This window comes from Ammospiza caudacuta, chromosome Z (assembly GCF_027887145.1).
Source record: "Ammospiza caudacuta isolate bAmmCau1 chromosome Z, bAmmCau1.pri, whole genome shotgun sequence".
In the NCBI taxonomy this organism is placed as follows: domain Eukaryota; kingdom Metazoa; phylum Chordata; class Aves; order Passeriformes; family Passerellidae; genus Ammospiza; species Ammospiza caudacuta.
The window spans coordinates 30161469-30182279 of NC_080632.1; the positions used below are offsets into that span (position 1 = coordinate 30161469).

The 20811-nt window shown below is 38.1% G+C and overlaps 1 protein-coding gene across 1 annotated transcript in view; it reads right to left on the reverse strand.

Moving 5' to 3' along the window:
* The window catches only part of AOPEP (aminopeptidase O (putative)), a 177110-nt gene that overhangs the window by 26340 nt on the left and 129959 nt on the right, over positions 1-20811 (reverse strand). Inside the window, exon 13 of the mRNA XM_058823596.1 lies at positions 5015-5131. Within this exon, the coding sequence (XP_058679579.1) occupies positions 5015-5131 (117 nt within the window). The remainder of the gene's footprint in view (positions 1-5014; positions 5132-20811) is intronic.

Genomic DNA, 20811 nt, shown 5'->3' on the forward strand with positions numbered 1-20811 from the left:
TGTCTAGCAGCACAATAATGCTTTAACTAAAATATTCAGATAGGAAAAGACAGGTGAAATTTATTTTGCACTCCTGGTAAATTTTCACAGTAGATTTCTAAGTCCTGCAAAACATACTGTCTTATCCAAAATAACACATCTCCTCCTGACTTGAGCTGAAACTGTGTAATAACCTGTATATTTAAATACAAAATAAGTACAGAAACTATTTTTACTCTTGCAGAAAAAAAATCACTAGAAAGCAATGCCCTGTAATAGAGCCATCAGCTCAAGATGTCACCTTTTTTATCTTCTGATTTGGTGCTTCATACCAACAATGACATCAGTTAAGGAAAAGAACCGTGGTTCTCTCCCTGTGGTTGCAATGCCACTATGTGAAACGTGCCTACCTGTTGCTACACAGCTGAGTCAGGAAGGACTGGCAAGCCTGTGGAGGTATTTGCAATACATTACTAACTGAACTCAAAAGCTGAACACTGCTTCCGAGTCCCTGCCCCAAGGGAGGACTGGCTCAGTGTTTGTGCTGAAAGTAAAGCTCACCAAGTGCCTTCTTCAAGCGTGCACTGACCTTTCCCAAGCAGTTCCCTTCTCCCACCCAGTTTTACGGTGCTGTCCACAGAGCTCTTTTCCATAAGCATGCCCTCAAACAATGCCCATCCACAATCTGCAGGACAGCTGAATTATATAACCTGAGAATGTGCTCAGCTCAACACAGTCACCATCACATGGGAAATGACAAAAATTCATTTGTACTTCCACATCTGCCAGCTTTTCACAGGCTAGGAAAGATCAATGAACCACAGTTATTTTTGCCATAACAGAATTCTCACCACTTGTAGGATGACAAGCACCTTAGATGGTTTGTGTGCATTTCTGTCAGTGAAATAAGATGCCATCACTTCACAGCCTTGGTCACACAGGCAGACCTCATGCACAATGAAGTACTTGTGTGAGAACAGCTTTATGCCACCCACATGACGATATTATGATCTTAACTCATTTTACTCACATTTACAGCAGAAAGAGTTCTAGTTTCTCTTTTCTCCCCAAAATATACCACATTATGATCCCAAATACAGGGAAAGCATTATATAAGTGAAGAGCATTTCAATCTGCTTGCTGAGACAAGGAAACACAACAAAGCAGCTTTCCATATGCTGTGCAGGCAAGAAAAAAGTGATATCTGCAGTAGGAAAGAAGGGAAAGCTAACTCTACAGTGAAAAATCTGGGGAAGTACACCATAAATATTTCTGCTCCATCCACATTCCGTACTTTTTATCACCACTTAGATAATTCAGCAACAAGTAAAACACACTTGCAGAAATATCACCAAGTCTTAAATAGGACTGAAAGTGTCACACCCACTGTTCTTCTCCTATGGCTGTGATCTTCTTCCTGTCACATTTTTCATTATTTTGCAGGTTACTCAGCCATTCTGTGTCCTTGTGTGCCCACAAGTTACAGGCCTTTGGCCAAATGAAGAACAGAAATAAGGGGAGTAATGAGAGGGCTCACCTAGCTAAGAGATTCATTGACTGTTAACCCAGATCTCATGGTGCTGTCTTTTGTAAATGATTTACTCCGCTTTATTTACATGGAAGTTCACAATAGCTTAGTCAAATGAGATAAGATTGCACTGTCATATCAGAAGAGATGTCATAAAGGTCAGACTGATTTTAAAAAATACTAGACACCCAAAACTTTCCATGTAGACCAACTCTCCACATTCTGCCAGATGCTAGATATTGAATAAATGAAACAGCTGTCTAGAACAGCCACTTTGGAAAGAAACAAGACAAAAACAACAGCAGACCCACTTTAAATTTTATTATCCCACTGTGCGGTCTGATGGCAACTGTAGCTGCTACTTTATAACATATCCCATTTCTCCTCAGCCAGCTGAACTTACAGCTGGACTTTGTCATGTTCAAAATACAGCCAGCTTCTATAATGCTTCTCTTCAATGCAGGATGTGGTATGTCATGGAGATGTAGCCTGTGCATGAGTTATTTTGTTATGTAGTGGGAAGCAGCACAACAAGACAGGGGGAACAGGAAGAGAAAATTGAGGACACAATCCAATTGCTTCCCACTTGTCTGACACTACTTGGCAGAGCCACAATGGGCGGAAGGCACAGAGAGAAGAACGGAAAATGGTGATAAACTTTGAAACCTTTATTGCTTTTAAAACAAAGATCTCTTGGATATGCTCAATTCAAATAGCTCAGATCAATGAATTTAATCTTTTGAAAACAAACTTGTAGTTTTGTGTCTTCTCAGATGTTCCAAGGTTTGAGGAATAAATGGAAAATGAAATAATTATTTGTTACAGAAGTGGACTGCAAAAAGCGGAAAGGAGTCACAAATTATGAAATTTGGCAGATGCCCTACAAGCCTCTCTTGGCATCCAAGACTAGGGGCAGACCTATCTGGAATGTGATTAAGCCATTCACAGTTCTGGCTCTTGTGGCTCCAAAGTTAGACATTATGAATCGCAAATATGTTACTTAACCTGTGATTTATTTTTGGTTTGTTAAAAGAAGCATTCAAATGTCTGTTCAAGTAGGAAGATAGACATTGAGCCTATGTATCTGAATTGAAGCCTAACTTGAGAGGAAAGGAGCTGCACTGAGTAGGTGCAGATCTCTCTTCAAGAGAGATCAACCTTTACATTCCAGGCAAGGACTTCCCATGCTGTACTTGTGCAGGACAGATGGACCCCCAGCAATAATCTTCAAAATTATCATGTATGAATTTTAAGACCAAAATTTGTGAAAATACATAAAAAAAACCCAAACTCCTTTGTGTATGTAGCCTCTCACACTATTGGCCATATCATTGCTTATCCCTACTCGAAGATGATTGTGAATTTAAATGTTACTTTTCAAAAATAAGGAAACAAGTTTATTTCTTAACTTTTTGCTGCTAGATGGGACACAGCTGACAACCTCACTTCCAAAAATCTTGGAATAAACCCTCTGACACTGAGAGGTTTTTTTTAATTGACCTGCATGCAAGTTTTTTATGTTTTTATTTTTAATAATCCATTTCTGATGTTTAGCTACTGAGAACACTTGAACTCCAGTAATACAGCAGGACCACTAGAAGTGATTTGTGTATCCACAAATTTAATCTAGACAAGAACAGGCGCAGACTGCAGTTCTTTGCCCTGGGGTCACAACAACAAAAATCCCCCGTGCACATACAAGAAATGAGGCCCAAATAGTCTGTTCCTCAGACTAGATGAGGCCATGGGAGCTGCTTCCCTTTAAAGGACTGTAGGTGCCTGGGGTCTGATGACTGGTAAAATACTAATGCTAATGTTATCTTAGGTGTACTTCTAAGTGAGTTGTCTGCTAAACCCTTGGTTTCCCCTTGTAAAATAAAATAGAGATTATGTTAATTTCATAGAGGTCCTAATCTTGATGATTTGCGGAGGTTTCTCACAAAAACATTCTGATAGATTGTTTGCGTACTTTTACATTAACACTGCAAGGAAAAAAGAAAGCATGAAAGTGAAGAGGAAGGAAAAAACTGAAAAACTGAAGGTTGTGGCCTGGTGCTTACAATTCATAGGCATGAAACAGCAACAACAACACAGCTATTGCTTTGATCTATGTCCCTGTTAATTCCTCTTCCCATAATAGAACTTCTGACATTTCACTGGTATTCAGATGTGATTAAAATGTATTCTAATACCTATAAAAAGAAATGTTGGTTCAAGTACTAATTAAAAATAAATCTGGCATTTGGAAAACTGTATCAACAAAAAGTAAAAAGGTCCAATAAACAGCAGCAATTGAAATGTTGGGTTTTTTTAATTTATTTTTTTCTTAGAAGGTAGATATCTGTTTTATCAATCTTTATGTAAAGGTTTGGATTTCTGAGTCTTTCCAAGCATCCGCACAGCAACTTCAGCCGTAAGAGTAATAAGACAGATTTTGATCTCTCCTTCAATTCTAATAATTGCCACAAAGTTCCAGGAATAACAGGGTAAGTCAAGCAGGCTTTCTGCAACCTACTGCAAGGTAGTTTTTAAATAAACAGGAGCCAAATGTTAAGTTCACCATATTCCTTCATTGCACAGTAGCTTGGTTGTACGCTACATCATAATTAACCCTTCTTTTATACATACATACATATATATATATATATATATATATATGAACACACATAAACACACACACATCTCTAGACTCATTTATGCTCATCTCTGACTTTCTTACCTCCTCCTAAATACTACATACTTGAAGCAAAGGCTGTTTACAAGGGTGCTTTCGTCCACCACTTTTGCATTAATTTTCAGAACTCTCCCAGCTCAAGAAAACCATAGGACTTAAAAGAGTCCTCTCTGCACATGGTAATAAAGATTTACCGGTTTGCCTCCCAAAGACATAAAGCACTTTGGAGCAGGGATGATATCATATAAAGCAGTGTTTTCCTTGGGGGCTATTAATGTCACCAGTACTTAGCAGAAGCAAGTGCAAAAAACATTAAATTAAGGCCCCAAACCAGAAAACACTGTAGTCTCTCTGGAAAGCTAACTTTCCTAAATCCTGAGTGAGACTTTGGAGCATGCAAAGAGGAACAATACAAGCTGACAATGGGAAAAAATAATTTTAGACTAAAACAGACATGATTACATTTGGAGACATATCACAACAAAAGCAAACTAAGCTCCACTACACAGAAAAACTTAGTGAAAAATTTAACACTTGAACAAATGTGCTGCCTAAGGTACATGTAAAATAGTTTGGACATCTGGGTTGTGCTGTATTTTACTACCACAGTATGCAAAACACACCTGAACCTACCTACACAAAACACAGAGAAACACTGAGTTATTATGGCACATGAAGATGCAACAACACTGGAGTTAGGATCATTCAATTTCAGATTCAGACATGAAAAAAAAAAAAAACCTGTAGTGAGCCTGGTTCCTAGTGGAACACTGTTTTTCCTAGTCAACAACACAGTGGCATACATTAGAGAGATTTATTTTTACATGACTTACCTCAGCATCTTGCTCCCGGAGCTGGTATGTTCTCTCTAAGCACTGCAGTATTCTAGGACACAATGTCTTCTCCTCCAAGAGGAACTCCAGAAGTAAGACCAGCTGGTCAGGGAGAAGCTAAAAGAAAAATAAATGCCATGTGTGAATGAAGATCTCTACTGGCTGAGCAATGTTAATGGAAACAAACTAAAGAGGACAAGTGTGTGGTAACCTGTGTACTTCCAGCATGTGCTTTAAATACAACTTGGATCTCTAGCTGGTTTCTGAAAAACCTCAGGGTTTATGTGTCTGTGTTCTGGAGGACTGTGCTGGGGCACAATTAGGACTCATTTTTCATGGTTTCCATTGCTATGGTTAGGTCGGATCTAAAACATGCTTGTCTTATTGAAATAGAATCATAGCTTGATAAGTAAGATCTTTATGGAATGCATAAAATAAGTAATTTTATTTTGTTTGGGTTTGAAGAGAGAATAATTTACAGTGTATAATTTGAGAAATCAATGAGGCGTATGAACGTACAATTTTTAGAGTGGTGTTTTTATCTGATATACAAGCATTTGAGTGATTTGTTTGCACTGAACAAAGAAACACCACACAAATAAGTGACCCACCAAACAACTGTTGTAAAAACACATCCTGAGGCATATTTTAGTGCAATGAGTCACAAACCATCCATCCTTTCATGGGAAATATGCATGAATGTTGTACTTGTGGCACACACAGTACAGCATCTACACACAGATACATATTCAGTAGTTTCAGTTAGTTTCTTGACTCATGGACCTATCATTTTGAACTGGAACCTAATGTAATCTAAAAAAAAAAAGCACAACATTCTGTTGTAGCCAGTGCTTAAGTGCTCTGTTTAATACGCTTATTGGATGAACAAATAAATAATTCAAACAGAGCTCAGAGAGAAATTGCACCAGCTGCCAGGAAACATCTCTTGGAAATTCAGGCTCCAAGGTCAGAAGTTTGTTATATGTCCCAAAACTTTCCCCACTATTCATCATTGCAGGGCACCAGGGGAGGAGGGGAAAGGCAAAAGAATGTCAGTAAAGCTTTTGCATACAAAAAGAAACCAATCCTGCTCACTTCTAATGTTCTTGAGACAGACTAATAAAAAAGACATCCTGCTACTTTGACAGTACTCCCAGCTTTCACCGCATTTGGTGATTTTCTCTTACCACCTCGCTGTCTTGCCCATGTCTGCTTTGCTGAGACAACGCACTAAGCAAGCATGAAAAGAAGTCAGCTATAGGCAGAGCCTCTTCCAACAACACATCCCACAGCCAGGGCTGTTTATGTGCACTGAACAAGACCAGACTTCTGATCTCAGATCTCTGAGTCCATGAAGATACCCAGGATCTTCTGATAAGTCTTAATCTGTAAAATATCTACATTAATAACTAATTTAGCAACATGTCATTTTCTTCCCTTTTAGACTAGTATCTAAATCAGAATAAAGAGGAAAGGGCATCTCTATAATGGTAATGCTTTGGTTTCTTTGCATTTTGATTTCTTTCCATTTTTTATTGGTAAAGTTGTATTCCTGAAGACTGAAAATATCCCACATCTTACTAGCACTTAGTGAAATATTTTGTAAGTAATATACCAAAGCCTGCCAATCACATGGTATTTTTTAAAGTGGTTAATATTTAAAAATATTGAATATTTCATTTCAGGACAACTAGTAAAATATCAGCTTAAATACTTATTATGAAGTCTAACAGCAGCTGCCAGGGGTTAAGTTAAAAAATAAAACAGGGAAAGTTTCTGGGAAGTGACACTACTTGGAAAAGCAATTAATTCTGAACATTAATAAAATACAAAATGTTGCAGAACACCACACAAAGAAAGGTAACTTCTGATCTAGACAGTTTTCACTGTTAACTAAAAAGACAGAGGAACAATACTTAATTTGCAGAAGCTATGGAACAGTTGCTTGAATATGTAGGTACGTAGAACAGCTGAGTATTTTATAATGTATCTGCAGTATAATTGCTACACAGATTCACCCACGAAAAGCTATTGTTTAAGGCAGCATTACAGAAGCAAACAAAACAGCAACAGCAGAGTAGCAGCCATGCCCTGAATTTACATCTGTCTAGTGCTGCATCATGGCTAAGTTTTTTCAGAATTACTGGCTAAACTCTGAGAGTCAGCAAAACAAACAAACAAACCCCGATAAAACAAACAAACAAAACCAAGAGTGCATGAAGTGTTTGGACAATGCTGTCAGGCATATGGCGTGATTACTGAAGTGTCCAGTACAAGGCCAGGTATTGGACTCGATGATCCTTGTGGGCCCCTTCAAACTGAGCATCTGCTGTGATTCTATGAATAAGACCATGGCTTCTGCTGTTTTCCCACGTTCCAGGTGCCCAAGATGGCACCTTCCATACCAGTTTCTATCTCACGGATTAGTGAGAGTCCAAGGCAGGAGCCAGTGAACACGGGCAGAGAGGGCGGGCGCTGGCAGGGGAGCGCTGGCGGGCAGACCTCTCCCTGCAGAGGCACTACTGCGCGCCGCTATTACAGTCTGTTCTCCGACTCGTTTCTGACAGAAAAGGAAGAATGTTCCCATCTACACTTTTAACCTTTCCTTTCAATAAAAGAGACTCTGCTTTAAAACCCTAACTTAGGCCAAGAGACAGAAAATTGCAACCAGAGTTTCATGACACCAGCTGCTACAAAATTCATTCAGGGGCGCAGACGTTTTCTTTTCCCCACACACAACAATATGAGCATCATTCTCACCAAAGCAGTCTTTTAATGGTTATAAATAAGCTTCAAAAATTGCACTTGACTTTTCTCTCAGAAACCCTCCTCTCACTGTTTTTTGTTTTCCTACCACCATCCTTATTTGTCCTGCCCACCTGTTACTTTCCATCTTTCATACCAGGAGAATTGTTTGGGGTGCATGTTGTCAATTTTCAATTTGTTTGCCTCATGCTTAATACAAAGAGGTCCTTGCCTTAAGTGCTATCTAAACATAAATACTGTAGAGACCTAAATGTAAATTTCTTTTCAAGAACTGTATAACCACTTTCCTTTACAACAACTCATATTCTGTGAATGCATATTGAATATCTAACACCCACAGAAAAGTACACAACACAGACACAGCAAGTTACAGCAGGACAATCATCACACTCTCAAGTTGTGTCTTCAGGCTGAAAGCATTCCGAAAACAGCCATAACACCGTAAATGCAAAATTTCAGTGCTCCTCATAAAATAAAATAAAAATAACCCCCTCATACTCTGAACTAGAATATACACAATTAAAATGTTCAAACATATGCAATTATGAAAGCAGATTGTTTCAATCATGAAATGTGGCAAGGATCAAGAAATAGTTTTCATTACGTCAAACTGCTGCAATAGCATCTATTTATCCTGTAAAGTAGATAGTTCCTGTCCAACCTATGCCTGCTGCATAGAAATCATATTACTTTTCTCAGGGCTGGCCCTCCCCCAGCTGTGACTATGGACACTACAAAGAGGATATAAATGAATATGTTGTAATCAAGCACACTAGAGGTTGCCTGTCACGTCCCATGTAATTAAACATCATCCCCTCTATAAAGCTGTATCCCAGCACTGTATATATTATCTTGCCCTTAAGACTGTAAGACTTCTCCTCCAACTCTTCAGCCTTCTGAAAGAGTTCACTTTGTCCTGCCACTAAACAACCATTTGTTCTCTGCTTCCCCTAAGTTACCTGATGTGGCAACTCCAGTGAAGAGGCTATTACCCTTAAAACAAACTGTAAGTGATAGGGAATATTAAAACTGGCTCTGTATTTAAAAAATGCAAGATGAAAGAAATAAAGAAAACATAAACTAATTGAAAATATAACTGGTATTCACTGTATATTAAATCTCTTGTAAGTAAGAAAAGCATACTCTGTATTTTATTCATATCAGTACACAAAACACTTAAGCCATTATAGTGTGTTACAAGAGTATATTATTAGATTAGTAGGTTTGAAAGGTCCTCTACAAATAATCTTTGAACAAAACTATGAATTTTCAAAGTACAACCCCTAATCTGTAAAAAGCACAAAGAAAACAAATCTTTCCCTTCAGAGATCTGGTATAGCAGCTATAGAGGTCATCGATCTCACATCCCCGAAGACCACCCACACGTAAGAGAGTATTTATCAATTCCTAAATTAGCAAACACAATAAATGCACGATTCACCCTTTATACTAGGAAAAAAATTGCCACTGAAACATTTGACTACTGACCTTTCAGCCATGAAATGTGACACATATATATCTACTTGAGTTGATCCACAGCACCAGCACTTGCACTGCACCCCTCCACCAGGACACAAATCACTAAAGTTGTACAGCTGGTATGTTGAATATCCCATTTGCTCCTGCCTGCACTTGAATGAAGTCATTGAAAGCCTCCTTGGAGGGAAAATCTGCCTCAGACTAATGCAGCAACCGATTGACAGTGGCGTGATTTCTATTATTACTCCATTATCACACTGGGATCTGCGCCTAAATGAGCATACTTCCTCCCTGATGCCATTTCCTTTTATCCTGGCTCTAGTCTAAAAGTGGATCAATGGGAGTAATATATATGATGTCACTTCAATTTACAGCTACTGCCTCCCTCTCTCGCATGCACAAATAGATCAATTCTTCCCAAAAATGGTTAAAAAATGCACAGGGAGAATCTTCTCTGAGAAAAGGGTTCTCTGCTATATTTGTCTGCGTAACCACAGCAAGGAACTGTTTACACTGAGCAAAAAACAGGGGGGAAAAGGAAAAAAAAAATCACTACTGTGCACTGAAAAACGCTGGCTGAAATACAAGAAAAACAAGGCCTTATAGAGAATTAAAGCAATTTGATCTTTAAAAATTACACAGAAATGTTTAAAGTTTTTAAGGCACACATAAGTATATTTCTCCTGTACTTGGTGGAAGATAATCTTGTGTCCTATCCCCAAAAACACAAAAGGTATTTTCATTTATATTTACAAGGTTTTCCCAAGTCAAACCAAATTCCTTCCCACTCCCCTCTTAGGAAAGAAAGGGAAAACTCCCACTCCATAGCTCAGTTGTGAATAGTTCCCTTCAGAAAAAAATTGATCACAGAAACATTTAGGTTGGAAAAGACCTCTAATATCACCAAGTACAACCACTAACCCAGTACTGCAATGTTGACCATTAAACTGTGTCCCTAAGCACCACGTCTAAAGGTTTTTTTTAAATACCTCCAGAGAGACTGACTCAACCTTGTGCAGCCTGTTCGATCTCCTCATAAACTTCAGTCAAGAAAGCAATGCTACTAGTCCAGGAGACAGGATTTATAGGTCCAGGTCATCTCTGCAGATTTACTTCACATGGTCAAACAAATCCCTGAATGAATATCATTTTATAAACTCTCCCCCACTGCCCTGAATGCTTTTTTCTGCAGGCTGCAACTAAATAAAAGTGTTGTAGAGCAAATCCCCTTATTCCTCAAACTGTTAAGCAAATTGGTAACTTGAAAATTCAAAAAAGCACTGTTTACTCAACCATGTTTTTAGCCAGATGTTTTCATTGTCTATCTCAATATTCTTCAGATGCTGATCAGCACAGTGACTTCTTTTAAATGAACACAAGGTATGTTTCCCCCCCCCCCCCCCCCCCCCAGGGCTAAAATGTATTCATATCAACTAGCATATAAATAAATATCAATTAAAAAATGTCCACATTTACAATTGTTAAGTACAGTAGTGCCATATACTAGTGAAAAGAGTTTAACTCTGAAAGAACTAGTCTGCTGTTTGATTAATATGCAGGGGGGGAACGTATTCTGCAGCTGAAATACGCTTTGAACTGGCTTGCAAAATATAGCCCATCTTTGCCACAGGCTGACAAAATTTCACAAGCATGTAGTGAAAAAGACAGCTCTGCTCAACTTCATTTAGGCCAGTTTTTTGACTTCTCCCTTGATGAAAAGTCAGCTCCCCTTTCAATGTTTATGAAAGATAACTAGTCCTCACTATATTTAAAAGCAAAATATCTCAGTCTGTAACATATTCTCATCTACTTATGAACTGCACTTGTATGATATCTCTTCCCTGTGTGTGGTTTATCTGTATCTGTTCAGTTGGCTCTTTCTATGCTCAGTAATCCATTTTTGAACACAACTATTTTAAAAACACAAACCAGGAACTGTACCTGGTAATCATAATGAAAAATACATTCCTATGAACTTTGCTTCAAAAGGCCTTATTTCAAAAAGTAATAATTCCAACAAGTTGATCAACATTTCACTTGTGTTATACTTCAAAATGCTTTTTCTGGGACATTCATATCTGGCATCACCTACTTCTTACTAGTAGAACATAAAAATGACACAGACCAATTTATTTAATAAACAATTGCACTGGCATTTTGTTCCCAGTTACTTTCCTCTTCATAATATCAAAATTAAGGCTGTTTTCTGAAAGCAGATAAGCTCTGTCAGGAATAATTTTAAGGCCAATACATACTAAAACACAAAGGTTTGGTTTGTTCTGGCTGCAAATATGAAAACACTGCTGAATGAAGAACACAAATTGCTGGTTTACGTTCTGTGTCTGATATTCTGGTTACACATTACTGGTAATATTATTAAAAGGCCAGCCACTGCTACCAGCCCATGAACTGGAACTTTTTCTTAGGCTTTGGTATGAAGTATTTTCCCATAATTTACTTTGTGGAGAGAAGATCCACTTACAAAGAAATTCAACATCTGCAATCTAAGATAAATGCACTGAAATGTCCAAAATGATTAAACCTTCATGATCTAAAATTCTGCTGAGCCAGCAAAATGAAAAACAGGTGTCTTCCACTACAGGTTCAGTCAGGTTATGCAGTGCTTTTCTCAACCTTAGCTTTCTCAAAGAAACATTTCACTGTAACTTTGCCCTCAAGCATAATAATTACCTTTCAAGCATAATAGGCTACACATTCTCTATTCTATGCAGATTACCAGCTCTGCCAGTTACTATGATGCTTCCAGGATGTGCTGCTCCTGCTTTCATATGAAATGGCCACACCAAGAGAAAATTGACACAGAAAGCCAAATTCCACATCTCAAAACACACTTCACAGACAGCATTACTGTGACACAAACCAAAGCTTCTGTTGTTGCTGACACTGGCAACAGCAAGATCTTCAGTCATCCCTTCACTCGATCTCAGGAGTCCCCAGCAGTGCAGAGGAATGATTAGAATATCAGCCCTGTGGTTAGTGCTCACCACCTGTGAGCAGCTGGCATTTAGACCACCTTTTCTCATCTAACAGCACACCCAGCAGAGGCACTGCTGGGTTCAGCGAACTATTCATCTAACTGCAAAGAACAAAGCCAAGGAGAATATTTGTTTTATTTTCCAGATTATTTGACTATTACCTATTAGAGGATTCATAGAAAAGACCACCAAATCCTAGCAATTGGTGGAAAGATTTCATACACACATTGTAACAGATGCTGAAGTGCAAGTATCTGCCTCCTAATTTGCCCACCCAAAACAGTGTAGATCTCAATGCTCCAAATCACGCGCTTAAGCTGATCAGTGGCAGCATAAACCATCTCACCTTGTATCACCAACACCTAGATCCTCTGAAACCACCTGGCTGCCAAGTGGCCTCTGAGACATTAAACAAAGTGACAGACTACAGCAGATATTGAACAACGAAGAGCTGAAGAAGATAAACATGGAATATGAGCTACAATTGTCAGCGAGAACACCCTCAGCACCCAAACAGATTTTCTTTATTCTTCTCATTCTAAGTACTAGAAGAAAAAGACAAAAACCTGAGAATCTGAGAAATTAACTAATTTTTCTAGCAAATTACTGGGCAAGTAACCTCACCACCCAGCACTGAAAATGGAAAATCCCATCTCTGGAAACTAATCCAGGACATTAAGATACCTCTTCAGAATGAAATATTCTTACAAGAGAACTGAGCAAGGGCCAGCTTGAAGAAGTATAATCCTTTTCCTTGAAAGTTTGGTACACATTTGGCAATTCCTGGCACAGAAATTCATTCTGTCTATACCTACCAAAGCAAGACTCAGTCAATGCCCGGAGTTCAGCTAGGATTATCTTCAAGGAATTCACTACACGTTTTCCAACTCTCTTATGGTGTGGTCAGCTCTTGGGAAAATCTCAGCTTCTTTACCAGAACACATTCCTTTCTGGTAAATCAAGTATAAAGGTACTACATCTAGTACCTACTAGATGCCCCAAACAGCTGGAATTCAGAGAAAAGACCTAAAGAAAGGGAGAGAAAATAACTTTTCTTTGTCTTCAAAGTTTTCACTATGGCTGTGCTGAAGGAAGTTTTATCAATTCCACTCATCAGCTCATGCTGGGGCTGCAGGATACACCACCACTTCAGGGAAGGCTGTCTGAGATTCATCATAAAGCGCTAACAATGTCTCAAGCCTTCCTGGACGAAAGCATTAAAGCACAGATGGGAACCTGCACTTCCATTTCTTAACCCTTTACTACTGGAATCCGCAAGAATTGATTTTCTTTTCTACTCTTTCTGATTTCAGAACAACAGATAATGAAGGCTTTCATATTTAATTATGCCCTGTATCTTTTAACATTTGTAGAGAAACTGCATTTCCAGATCCATATTTTCTCTCTTTTCTGAAATCTGGCTCTGGTGGACTGTGTGTCCAACACAGCCTGTGCACACTCACAACAATTTTTCAACACACCACATACATTTGATCCCTTTTTCTTTTAGAGTCCTTTTGTTGTTTGCTCGTTGGTTGTTGTTTTGGGTGTTGGTCTTGGGGGTTTTTTCATTTGTTGGGAATGCAATTGATGAGACTGAATGAACTCCAGTTACAGAAATACACACATACCACCAAGAAAGTCTTAATCATGGACAACCTTAAAACACATGTACTTCTAACAGTCTAAACCTAAGAATAGGTGCTGCTGGGAACCTAGAAAAGCAGTATATAGAATTTGCAGTCATGAAACTGTCCCCATTGATCAAAGATGCAGAGATGCCAAGCCACTACCATCAGCTTCTAGAATTCTTTTAACTAAGATCTCACAATGGCCATGACTAAAACTATCAGTTGTCTGAAAGAACTATTTTTGCTGTGGTGGAAAGTCACCTAGTTCCACAGCTGGTGTCACTTCTCAGCCCAAGTGCCTCATCATCCCAAAAGAAAGCCTTTGGCACTTTGGAAGATAACTGGCACTGAACACTGCACCATGACTAGCAACACAGATTGTGTATGGTTACCTGGTTTTCAAGTTTTTTGTGTTTCCCACCAATACCCATATAATCAACCACTGCAGACGACACTGATGACTCTGAGGCAGCTACCGCAGATTGCTGCCCAAAGATCGCAGCCAGGCACTTCCTCCACTTCACAATTCTCCACTCAAAGCACACCAACTTCTTGAAAAGGCACCTGATCTTCTCAATGAGTTGTCCCAAAACTGGCACTGTCGCCTAAGACTGGTCACAAGCATCACCACCTCTCACTCCAGATGTAGGCCAAGTTTCTCAGTTTTGCCTGCTCTACTACAAATACATAGCAAAGTGTACTTAAAGGAAAAAAAAAAAAAGCCACCACTTCTACCTCCCAAAAAACCCTTTCTGAAACAAAATGCTTCACAGCATACAGCAGGAGCATACAGCTGTCTTATCCAGGAGCAGAGGATAAGACAATGAAATACATGACAAAAGTTAACTGCTTAATACTTTTGTGAAGGCTACTCAAATCCTATTGTGATGAGTGTGATATGGAAAGGAACAGAAGTGTATCCCACTACTTTTTATTCCTGATTTTAAAAATATGGATAAGGTTTTAATTTAAATTGTTGCAAAAGACAACTAACACTGGAAAAAAACCCAAAATCAACCCCTTAAAAGATATGAGAACAAGTGTTGCACAACATGGTTATTATGCCCAGTGCTATGTAAAAAGACATTATAATTACTAGCAAGGATGTCACTGCCTAATTTTCTCTTTCAAAACCTGCATTTTAAAATCTATATTTCTCCTATACAGGAGCATTAAAACTAAGTATAAAAATAATCCAAGCTCAAACTTGCTGGACATGAACTTTTCCAAACTGCAGTTTGACTTACGGATTTTTTAGCTTGAAGGAATGCAAGTGGCTTGAGGCAGCATTTGCACACCATTAGTGCATGCAGGAACAGAACTTTAAAAAATAAAAAAGCAAACCAAACCCAAGAAATTAGTTGAAATACTAATGTTTTCAGAAGTAATTATCAGATAAAATGAGTTTAAAACGTAAGTGCTACACTCTGCTCATGTTTTTCAGATGAGACCTTCTGTAATGTCTAGGATGATAGGTGAATCATTAAAAGCAATCAGGAGCTATTTCATCTCATGTACTACTCAATAGTTTCACATATTGACACAACACTATTAATGACTTTTGGATCTTTACAAGAGATTTGGTTTTTGATTCATAAATATAGCTTTGTGGGGGAACTCTATTCAATTTAACAGAATTGCATCAAAACACTAGCCTCTGAACAGTTCTCTTTCAAAAAAATCCCCCAAAATAGTACATTTTGTCATTATAGAAATGTGTGTTGATTTTATGAAAACATGACAGGAACAGAAAAAATATTTTAGACATACTAAGTAACTACTAAGCTGATAAAGGAGTAATAATAAAAACATGACATTTAAGGCATAAACCCCCTTATAAACTCAGTCTCACAGAAGAGGTAAAACTAGAGGCTTTAAACATATTAATTGCATGCAACTTTTTATGCTGATTTATAATACTAGTATATGCATGTAAGTATATAAAGATACACTCACATAATAATTTAACAATTTTTTTACCTGTCTCCAAACAGTGGTGGTGGTGTTTAAAGTTTTTTTTTTCCTTGGTTTGGTTGTTTGGTTGGTTTTTATGTATCTGTAAGGAAGATTCAGTGAAGTGCTTAAAATAACTTGATTTCATGCCCTCCATCCATTAGGTTTATGCATCACATTGCAGAGTATTAGGAATCATTCAGCATAAAATAGAGTACTAGGAATCATTTAACATAAAAACCTGCAACTTGATTTCCAGAAGCAGGGACAAAGGCAAGTTTTCATGCTGAAATCAAAGAGGGTCCTATGTTCTGCATTTTCAAATAGAGATTTTCTACCATATTTTCCATCAATAATTTTCCATGAACATTTCCAATGCTTTACAAATGACTGAGAAAGCAATGGTAAAAGCAGTTGTTGCATAAAAATTAAAATAAATCCTTATGCAAAACACCCAGACAAAGTTGGTAATTTTTATTCTATAAACGTGCAGAGAAACTATTCAGTTTACTGCCATTCCTTTCAATATCACCTTTCTCCTTAGAAAAAGGACATAAAACATGTTAAGCAGAGAGCAATCCATATCCTGCCCCGTACATTTTTGGATTCCACTCCAGATATTTTGTGCCCTACTTCAGCCCTTGTATATGGACCTGGAGAAATCAGGATGGGCTACAGCAGGACCTCCTGGCAAACAGGTCTCAAAGGCAGATTCGAGACAGTCACTGCTATTGACAGCGGGGGAGCCCATCCTCCACCAAACAGCATTCACTTACTTAATTCCAAGGCTGCGTGCTATTTCATTTCTACCTCTTCCACTCAGGAAAGGATGGGGAAGAAAGAATATTGATTGCCAAGAAGGATACCTATAAAATTTGCTGACCTATGGGCTCATGACATACTTCTTATGGAAGGAGAGCTCCCATTAGCTTCAAGGGATTATTTTTTCCAGGAAGGAGAATAAGACCAGTACTTCATCACTGAATTTACAGAGAAATGTGAAAATAATCAAGCAGATAATGCCAGGGAGCAATGGGCCAACTGTACAGCAGCAGAGTGTTATTTATAGTACAAATGGCTGGATAACCACTAAGTGCAGTACTTCAACAGTAATTCATAATCTTATCTACAGTTGGCTGAAAGCTGGCTTTAGCAAGAACCTGCACTGCTATGTAAGTTACTCATATAAAAGTTTTAAACAGTGCAATCCCACTCTAATTTAAGAAATGGCTGGATAACAATCATTTAAACATAATTTAACGCAAGTAATGAATGCTTTTGAATACTGAAAGGCAACCTATTCCACTGTACAAGCAAAATATCTGTTTAGTATGGGTCTTGTTCTTAAGAAGCAAAGGCAAGCAGCTACTCTACCAGCTCTTTTCTTCTAACTATGTCAGTCTCTTTCATTTTAGAAACATGTGTGCTGCTGCAGCAAAAACAGACCTTAAGTTTCCATTATAAACTGCAGTTCTCAGGTGTTTATAACTTCACTATAAAAATTTCTCTTCGGAGAGAAACTTCGTATTAAAGTTCTCAGTTTATAAAAGATTGTAAAAATAGTATTTTTATTTTTTTTTCCAAATAAAATTTCCAAGGTGTTTTATTGATTTAAGACAAATCTCTTATCACTGAACTCCTATTTTTAAAAATGAAAACTTGACAGTTGATTACTTTGAGTCTAATGACATTTGGAAGTCCTCAAAATTAGGAAAGCTATGGTAACATAGAGCAAACAGCTATGATTAAGGAATACTTTCCACTGGCAAAAATAACCCTTCATAGTACTGTCTTAAAAAAACCCTTAAACCTAAAGCATTTCTCCCTTTTCTTTCAAATTAAGCAGTAGAGATTTAAGTTGTTGTGCAGTTTTTCCCCCCGTGCTTTAACATAATCCCCTGAATATGCCTCAAAATCTCAGCTACTTAATCACCTACACCAACAATACCCCATGACAACCACAGTTTACGTGCATAATGCTGCAAACACTCAGGTGTAATTGCACGAGTAGCTCCACAGAAAGAAGCAGCCTATTCTTGCTCTCTAGTTTATGCATTTGGCCCTCTTAAATGTGCCTTTCACAATGACATTAGAGGGCTTAATAAAAGAATGGCAAAAAAACCTGTAGAATTTTGCAATGATAGTATAGTTATTGCTTTTTCAAACTAGCTCAAAACACGTTATAAGGACTTTAGAAGAATTTCTGTTAAAGCAGCTTATTCTCGGCAGAATCTACAGAAGTCATTAATTTGTATAAAACTTTGTCCAGCCCAGCCTGAAAATCCACTAAAATAAACAACTTATTATTGGAAATTTAATGCATGTTACCAGCCTGGCATTTTCAAACACAGACATCTCAGCTCCAACAATATGCTGCAGTTTCTGTGCACCACCGACCCCAGCCTGGGAAGCCTCTGCAGCACCGACTTTCAGACGGATATATACCTGTAAGTCCCAGAAAGCTAGGAACCAGGCACACTCAGCACCTCTGCAAATTAAACACCTCCCAGCCAGAGCGCGTACATTGTAGATGCCTAAGAAAAGCAGGCACTGTACACCAAAATATGTTTCTCTTCATAGTTATTTCACCATTGGTTGTTACAAGGGCAAACTGCTGCCCACAATCAGCTTAGCTACGAACCAGCGTGTCTGTCTTCATTTTGTCAATTATCTCTGCATAAATTCCAGAAAGGCCCACTCTAAAGAACAAAAAACATGTTAAACTGTCACAGATTTCACTGTTAAAACAAAATTTGCCTTGAAAAAAAATCTGAATAGGCATAGCAAGCTGATGACATGAGTATTAGAAATATTTTTCCCCCAGTAAAGTTTTCCTAAGTCGGTATTTCATATACCCCTAAAGTCACCGAACAGATACCAGCTGTGCTGCAAATGCTCAGTGGCACTGACAGGTAAAACACTCTCATCTGAGTTTTCATATTGCAATTGAACTCTGCAACAGACACTGACATTCTTTCATAAACACACCTGAAACAAGAGATTAATGATAAATCCAACTTCTTATCAACTTCTAATTGCAAATGGACAATAGAGGCAAGAAGGCGACATGAAAGGAATTTTTCACTGATACTCAAAATGAGTCCTGTAACTCATAACAGCTGAATCACTCCAAGAACTGGTAAGCATGTGACAAAAAAAATGCACTGTTACTCTAAAAGGGCCAAAAGACGAGAGCATACTTACTGCAAATGCAATTTCAGTTCCACTCTGTTAGCAAGAGCGCAAAGTCCTTTAACCTAATTACAGCTGTGCTGTGGTGCCTCTAATATTTGTCTTCTCTCAGACTAAATACACAAGCTCTTCTTCTTAATCTAAATCCAATCACAAACCAGTCTTGCATATGCTCCACCCTTGCAATTACGTCTTGCTGTTGGTGATCATATTCCACTTCTTTCCTTCCCTATTCCCTTTGCATAGTGTAGCCGTTTTTATTCAATGCTCTTCTGGGAATATTATGTCTCCTCTAATAATCACATTAATTAGAAATTTTAATTTTGGCATTAAACAACACAAAACTAGTTTTGACAAATCTTACACTTCCAGGGGCAGTAACAACGTAAAAGTAAACCACTTTTTTGTCTGCCTCCTAATATATTTGCATTTTTAAAAGTCAAGACCAAAAGAAGAATCATTACCCTCTGCCTTCTATAACAAGATAAGCGCTTCCATTTGCAGAAGGACTCTTAATTTCAGGTACTAGTGCACTGACTTCCAGAAAGCACAGCCAATAAACACATCCTTTTACTTTAATAGCTGAAAAACCAAGTGCACCAAGGTTTGCCAAGGACAGCACATATTTCACAATCTTCAAAAGAACTGCATTTTGTTTTATTGTAAATAAAATTTTAATGCAAATAAAATCAATGAAAGGAATTAGTCTATTGCAACTGTAATTTCTGCTAATTATGAATGTTATACAATTTGCCGGCTTATAGTAATTGACAAGTGCTGGTCTCTGATTTCACAACACCAAGCCCAGCTCATAGGCAGTCTGGCTAGAAGAAACAAATACAGCAATGGTATTTTACCAGGTCTGTATCAGTAATAAAGCCAGTATAAATAAGCAGCCTTTCCAGTACATACCACCTTTCTGTATTACCCTTTGTAGTCAAAAAATAGTTTGGCCCAATAGAAGTATAGTGTTTACAATATTGATTAGTTTTGAATGTATCTGTATGGAGCAAAATGGGGATCTGAACCTTTCTGAGATGTGTCTCAAGGGGAAGAACAGGAAGGTGACAACAAAGACATGTTGTGATATTAACAGAAAGCAATTTTTTTCACAAAGCTGCCTAAGTTCCATGCAGTGCTTAAGACTGTTTTTCTCTGGAAGACTTGTTTTCCCTTTTTGCAGTCCCCTAGGGATCTTTGACCATACAGCTCGAACTGACTTGAAAAGTAAAGCAGGGGAAGAGGAGGGAGGGGCAGGGGAAAGGGGTAGTGGTGCAGCAGGAGACAGACAAAACCCAAACTGTCGTGACTGGCATTTTCAGCATTTACATGGTTAAACTTGTATTGCCAAGCCAATTTGAGCTTATTGGTCTGAACACTGAAAATTACTGATTTATGCTTAGCAACCTTGCAAACGACAACCCTTGCTGCTCACAGTAAGGAAACCAATTTAAGGGCCTCTCAATGTATACAATACTGCCATTTATATATTTATTTTTTTAAGGCTCAGGTTTCCAGTTCCACCAGTAAGTGCTTGCTTTGTAGATGCACGATAATGTGGTGATACACACATGTACTGTATATCACAGCACAGCTCTAAATGCAGCAGTAGACAGCAAGACAGATTAGTTTAATCTAGATTTTGGGTATGCAAAATTGCAAAGGATAGAATGGAAGCTGTTGAGCCAGGCTTCTGAGACCTCAAAATAATGGGAAAACAGACTTTTAGGTGGCTTTTAGCCAGTTGTTTGTTGAATGCCTCTCCCCCTTTCCACTTATA